This window comes from Capra hircus, chromosome 10 (assembly GCF_001704415.2).
Source record: "Capra hircus breed San Clemente chromosome 10, ASM170441v1, whole genome shotgun sequence".
In the NCBI taxonomy this organism is placed as follows: domain Eukaryota; kingdom Metazoa; phylum Chordata; class Mammalia; order Artiodactyla; family Bovidae; genus Capra; species Capra hircus.
The window spans coordinates 29,336,292-29,343,094 of NC_030817.1; the positions used below are offsets into that span (position 1 = coordinate 29,336,292).

At 42.6% G+C, this 6,803-nt stretch overlaps 1 protein-coding gene across 1 annotated transcript in view; it reads right to left on the reverse strand.

The window, feature by feature from the left end:
- Nucleotides 1–2,905, reverse strand: part of HIF1A (hypoxia inducible factor 1 alpha subunit) — a 46,358-nt gene extending 43,453 nt beyond the window's left edge. The window contains 1 exon segment of the mRNA NM_001285728.1: nucleotides 2,855–2,905. Coding sequence (NP_001272657.1) covers nucleotides 2,855–2,889 — 35 coding nt within the window. The 5' untranslated portion in view covers nucleotides 2,890–2,905.

Consider the following 6,803-nt stretch of genomic DNA (forward strand, 5'->3'; position numbering starts at 1 on the left):
TAGGGAGAAGAGGAAGTAACACAAATATTTGGAAGGACTTGCAAAACAAACAAACAGAAAAAAAGTTTTTAAGTGTTGTGGAAGTTCAAATTAAAACTTTAACAAGTAACATCTACTTTCAAGTATATAATGTTACCAAGACTCCTAAACCAAACACTAGGCATTATCTCATTTAATCTTCTCAATAACCTCTAAGATGGCTGCTATTATTATCATCATTTAAAAAGGAGGAAATAGGCTCAGAAGCATTCAGTAATAACTTGCCCAGGCTCACAAAGCTAACAAGTAAAAAGCTGGACTCAGAGGGGTCAGGTTCAAATCTTAAGCTCTTAACCATCAGGCAACCTCTTCAAAGAAGAAATCAAAGTAAAACTGTAACAAGAAAAATGTTCACTAGTGAATGAGAGGTTCTTGATTTTTAATGACCAAAGTTAAGAAGTTAAGGAATATCCATTCTCAGAGATTTTACTTTAATGATACAATTATGTTTTGAAAACTCTGAAGGAATCTGCCCTGAAACCTAAAAGAGAACAATGAACCTCTTGACATTCCACTGAAATCTAAAATTCAATATTAATGTGCTATTAAATCCAATCCCTGTTACTAAGCAGTCAACATGAAATTTCCTATGTGAAATCTATTATAACCATACCCAACTTCTGTTCTGATTTCTTCTAATCCTTTAGCTTTTGAGTTTCCTAGCCCTCCTTTAAGAAAAGACAAATTTGTCTCCCCCACCTGCACCCTACAGGCTCATTTAGTGGAAAAATTCTAAGGAGAAAAATCTCAGCCCCTCAATCTCCCAGTTTTCTTTTTTAAAAGTTTTAAAATTATTAGTTAGAAAAGGATAAAAAAAGACTTCTTTAACAAACAGCACCTATAAGTTGTTGAGTACCACTTGTTGTGTTTAACTTAATTTACCAGTTATACTAGTTGTTGAGTACCATTTGTTGTGTTTAACTTATTTTACCAGTTAAAACCGGTCTGTAATAAGAACCATTAAATCCAATTCAAGTTTATGCTAAATTTTCAAATGAGAATATTTTGCAAATAACAAATGGGACTGAGGAAAATTAAGAACTGGTTTAGACTTGGGAGTGAAGCACAGTAGGTAATTAATTCATTTATATTAAAGCTGCTTATGCTCTTCTCAACTTATGAACTGCAAAGGAGATACAAGTACAATAAGGCACACAAAAAGACACTGAATGGTGCATAACTTCATGTACAATGTTAAATATGTTTTAGCACTAAGGACAGAATATTGACAATATACACTGAGGTGATGTGCCTTAGGTTTACAGCAGCCTCATCATTTCATCAAAAGCCTTGTAATCACCTCTACAAATTTAATTGCAATTAATTCCTGGCAACTCTTGGAATTGGGTCTAGATCTGTTTACTCACTTTTTAAATTTTATACACGCTTTCTCTGGTGTATACAAACTGAGAACTTATCATTCTATTAGAGAAAGACCAAAAAAGAATCCACAAAATCGCAGGAACATAAACAAGTTTATCTTCTGCTGATACTGATTAGGGCACTTAATCTGTCCCAGAAGAGTGCAAGGACTTAACAGTAAAGCCAGCCTACTAACCAGAACTCTTAGCATAAATCTTCAATTCCTTAAAATAATTTCCTCAAAGGTTAAAATACCAGAGTGGACCAAAAGGTGGGGGGACGTGGCAGGGTGGTGGGGTTGGGCGGGGGGGGCGCACTTAATTCCACTGGTTGGACTCACAATTCTTAATCCTATAATGTACCAGTTAAGACTCAAACTTCGAGGTGTTTTTAAAACTTGCATTAAGTTCTAACAAGATGGTTATTTATTTACTTTGCGTATATTTTAATATACCTCAATTTCAGAAAAATCAGTCGGGTCAATCTAAAAACTTCGTAACATTTTAGTGCTGCATTTCATTTGCTCTGATCACATACCCATATACGCCCCCCCAACCTCATTAAAAGTGTTTGCCTGAATTTAGCCACCCGCTACGTTTTCACTAAGATATTTTCAAGAATGAATGAAGCATATAATTCACTTATAACATCTGGGCTCTCATGACAGATGATAGAAACACACAAGTATCCAATTCCGACGGTCTCATTAAAATGTTACTATTTCTCTAAATTCCCGTTACTCCGAGTCTTGCTCTAGACAAGTTTTTCAACGCGATTAAAACAAAACCAAACCAAACCTGCACGTGCAAACGAAAAAGTTAGCATCCCAGGCCATCGCGGCAAATCCCTAATGCACAAAGGCAAAGACACCCGCCTGGCCGGACAACCGCAGAGCAAGATCTCACCCAACCAACCACGCGAGCTCCTAGGTCGGAAACCCAGGGCCCCGAACCCATACCGAAGCCAGGACCTGCGTGCAAGGGCCGCCCCGGGGCCGAGTTTTCAATGGAACAGGAGAGGATGGGGGCGGGAAGGAGCGGAAGCTCGGGTGCAAGTGGCGGCGACCAAGCTGCGGCTCATTTCTCTTCCCGGGGTTTTCAGGCTGGGGGAAGTCCACCCGGAGCAGGGCACGCGGCAGGCTGGGGGTTTGAGGCGGGTAGGGAGGGCGATGCGAGGCCCGGGCTGCCGGGAAAGGAGGCGAGCAGGGCCCAGCCCCCGGCCCCCGGCCCCCGGCCCCTGAAAGCACTTTAGACGCGTCTCCCACCCCCCACTACAAGATGGCGACGTGGACAGTGGGGAGCCCGGCCGGCGAGGCTGGGGGAGAAAGAGAGGAGGGGGGAGCGGCAGAAACAAAAAGGCGGCCCCCCGGAACGCGGAGGCCGGCCCGCGAGCCCCCGGCGGCGGGCGGGGGCGCCGGGGGGAGAAGGCGGCCGGCGGAGGGGAGTGGGCTTACTTTTTCTTGTCGTTCGCGCCCCCGGCGCCCTCCATGGTGAATCGGTGCCCGCGATGCCTTCACGGCCCGCGGCCCCCAGGCTCGCTCCGGCCTAAGCGCTGGCTCCCTCCACACGCGGGGAGGGGAGAAAAGGCACGTCCAGAGGTGGGGGGTGCGAGGCGGGAAACCCCTCGTGAGATCAGAGGAGGGAGAGCAGACGGCAGTCGCAGAGGTCCAACTCTGGCTCGGAAGAGCCTCCCCTGGGGCAGCTTGTCAGGGCCCGGGCCGACGCACTGGCCAAAGCGGCAGCGAGGGCGATCCTCGCGTCCCCTCAGACGAGGCGGTTCTGTGCACTGAGGAGCTGAGGCAGCGGCAGGGGGCGGGCAAGGGCGGAGGCGCGCGCGGGGGCGCGCGCGCGGAGGGGAGTGTAGAGGGACCGCGCGCCCGCGGAGCCCGGCGCGCACTCACGCAAGCCCGCCTCACCTGAGGGGGAGGTGGGTTCCTTGAGAGCCAATGGCGAGGGACGCAGGCGGCCAGTCCCCACCCCAGCCCACGTCTGTCTCAGCCAATCAGGAGGCGGTCAGCTGAGGCACAGCTGGGACGCGCTGCCGCGCTCACGTGCTCGTCTGTGTGCCGCTGCGGAGGCAAGAGAAAGGAGATGGGGTGCGGCCAGACTGGGTCTGGGGACTCTGCGCCTTCTCCTAGAGAAAGCAGTGGCTGGCTTTGGGAGGCGCTGCTGAGAAGGGATTTCGGTGTTTGGGTCTCAAGCCTGCATCACACTTCCTGCTGCCGGTGCAGCAAGTCTCCAGCTCCCTTTTCGGCAGCTGTGCTGTGCAGGGTTGCCGCCCGCTCTGCCAAGTCCCAGTTCAAAAAAGCAGACTTTTTTGCGTCGTGGCAGCAGATCCTGGTCCTTCTACTCAGATGTGTTACAGTGGGGTCTTTCTTGCCAGGTTACCCAACCAGGCCATGTCACCGACCGCACCCTTTGCCATGTAACACTAGGGTACTCTCTTTATCTCTTTATTAAGTTTCTCTGTGATGAAGTTTGATTCCTGAGTAAATACGAATGCAAATATAAACAATTTCCTCTTGCTGTAAGCCTCTCAAGGGAAGTAGTTAAGGCAGCAGGAACTCTTAAAATCTGAAATTATTTTAAGCAATACAAGTAGGTGTAAGTGACTTTAATAAAAGTAGAAACCTGAATTTCAAAGGGGGGGGGAGTAGGAAAAATGGCTTTAGGTGGACAGTTATATACTTGTTGCTTTTCAAAGAGTAGAAAATAATCTTAGATGGATTTAGAAAAAGGCGAAGATGACCCTTAGTTTGAGACTTACCACCTTGAATTGAGATCGCCGTGTAGACAGGAAAGAAGGAAGGAAAACCCTTAACCAAGACCTAAGCAGGAGACCTGCAGCAGAGTTAACTCAGTGGCAGCAGTATTGCCTGTTTGCTAACATGACCTTGCAAGCTACTGGATAAGACTAAATCACTACTTGGCTTTTGAAGCCTACTTTTCAAGCCTATCAGTCTTTGAAATGAAAAAGAAATGTGTTCTGAGTCCAACAAAGGAGCATTGCACACATATCTCCAGTTTGACACTAGATTATTTTACTTCTCACCTTTGCCTTGTTAGTTATATTGCTACAATCTGGCTTCAGATTATAAATTAATGTGGATATCTGAGTAAATTTCAATTATATTGTCATGTAAAAACAATGGTCTACATAACAATGGTCTACATAGATTAAACTCTGATAAGACAAAAATCAATTTATATAACACCTATTTTTAACTCATCAGCAAATCCATAGAGATAGGATTAAAGATTGATGTTAATGCTACTCCCTGCCCACCCCGCCCCCCAAGATCTACAACTCTGAATGACATACCTTCTTGAAAAGTAACATGGGAAATGCCTGAAAAAAGGAAAGGACCAAAAATACTCATGTTTTCCTTCTTAATTGTGAAAAGAATGACTCTGTAAATTAACAATTGTTTAATTTAATGTTTTAAAACTCAGTGTTAAGAACACTGATTCCAGAGTTAAGAGTGAGCTTAAAGTACCAGCTCTGATACTTACTAACAAGTCATGTAACTTGTGCCTCAGTTTACTCATTTATGTCTAAACCACAGAATCAGGGCATGATTAAATGAGATAGTACATGTAAAGTACTTAGAACAATACCTGGCACATAGTAAACCGTCAATAAATGTTAGCCATTAGTCTTGTCAGGGTTGTGTTTTCATTATTCTCATCATTATTATTACCTCCAAATTTGTGCCACTGCTAGTGGTAATTACTTGGGCCTCTACCGAAGGTTGGCAAGTTTTAACTATCCAAGACTGCTTATTATGTTAACGTAAATTCACATATATTCTTTGCTTTCAACTGTGAAACTGCTCACAGTGTTCGCACACTTGTATATGAGCATGATTGCAGAGATCTTCAACCATTTTCTTTTTTATTTTACTGGTAAGAAATTCTCTCTGGCCAGTGATCATACCTGAAGGGTATAGTGTTTATGACAACAACAAAAAAGTAAGCCTTTTGTAATATCAAATCTAAGTCATTTTTTAAAGTTTATAGCAGAATGCTAATCCAATCAGCAAAGATATTTTTGAACAGACATTACATTTGCTCAAAGTTTACTTTTCCTTTAAAAAATACATAAAATACAGTATTTTATGTGTGTGTATGTATATGTGTGTTTATCCACACATGTGAACTTGGAAAGCAGTAATATTCAGCTTGTGTTTTCACATAATCAAAAAGGAGCTAAATAATATGCCCTAATTTAATCAATTTTGTTAACTAACAATTCTAAAAAGCAAAATTTCCTATGGGGTAAAGTTTTAAATTATCCTCTTTATAAACATCCACTAACAAATGCATTTAGATGATTGTAATGTGACTAAACCTTAACAAACAATCATATTTACTCTCTAATCTTTGTAAGTGTTCAAATTTCATTCCAAGTCAGTTTGCAGAACTTTCTAAGTAGGCTGAAAGATTACTTGAAAATGATGCAATTGACCCTTAACCCATATTTATAGTAGGAAGTTAAACAGTGACTCAGGAGGAGGCAGGATAAAACCTGAAATTTTAGTACTAAGTAACATAGAGTGTTGAGCCTTTTAAAGAGTGGAACACATCAAATTCAGATGATTAAGAATGCATCAAACTATATAACAAGACCTAGTGGTCAGTAAGTGATTCTTGGCTTAATATTATTCTTAGTTCTCATCTTCTCCATCTTTATCTATTCTAAGAACAACAAAAAAGCATATCATTTGGAAGGAAGTGCTTAGCAGATAACAGACATTTAAAAAGTCTCTTTTTCTTTTCTTTCAAGGATCAAAACAGAAAATAAATATGTATATTTGTCTGAATTTTTGGAGAATAAGAATACACTGAGATTTTGACACTAGCACTTTTCAATTATGATAGGTATTTTAAGCATAAATTTACAAAGGAATGTCAAAGGATTTTCAGTTTCTAGTCCAACATGTAAGGAGCTTGGAAGCATCCATCCTCACAGTAAGAAAAAAAGCTTAACAAACTGAAAACCAACAACTCTTCTTAGATCCACCAGGGAAATGAGGCCACAAGACAAACTGCTGCCCTGAAAGTGGGAGAGACAGACAGACAGTTATAGAGAGTCACAGCTTACCAGAGGATCACAGTTTACCAGGAACAAAAGCCAGAAGTTGAAGTCAGCATCACAGCTGGAGTCAACCAATATCAGTAGGAGCATTTTAAACTGCAAGTGAGGAACTGCTGGAGGCTCTAGTGGACCTGCTTGAGAGTTAAAAACTGCAAAGGAGGCTCAGCCTTCGAGGGGCCCCATAACTTTCTTGAATTTCAACTCCAAGAGCCTAAGAGATTATCAGTGTGAAGATCAGAGGAAAATATCTTGCTTTTTGCATAGCTAGAGGAAAAATAACCCTTTTGAAATACTTTCAGAGCATT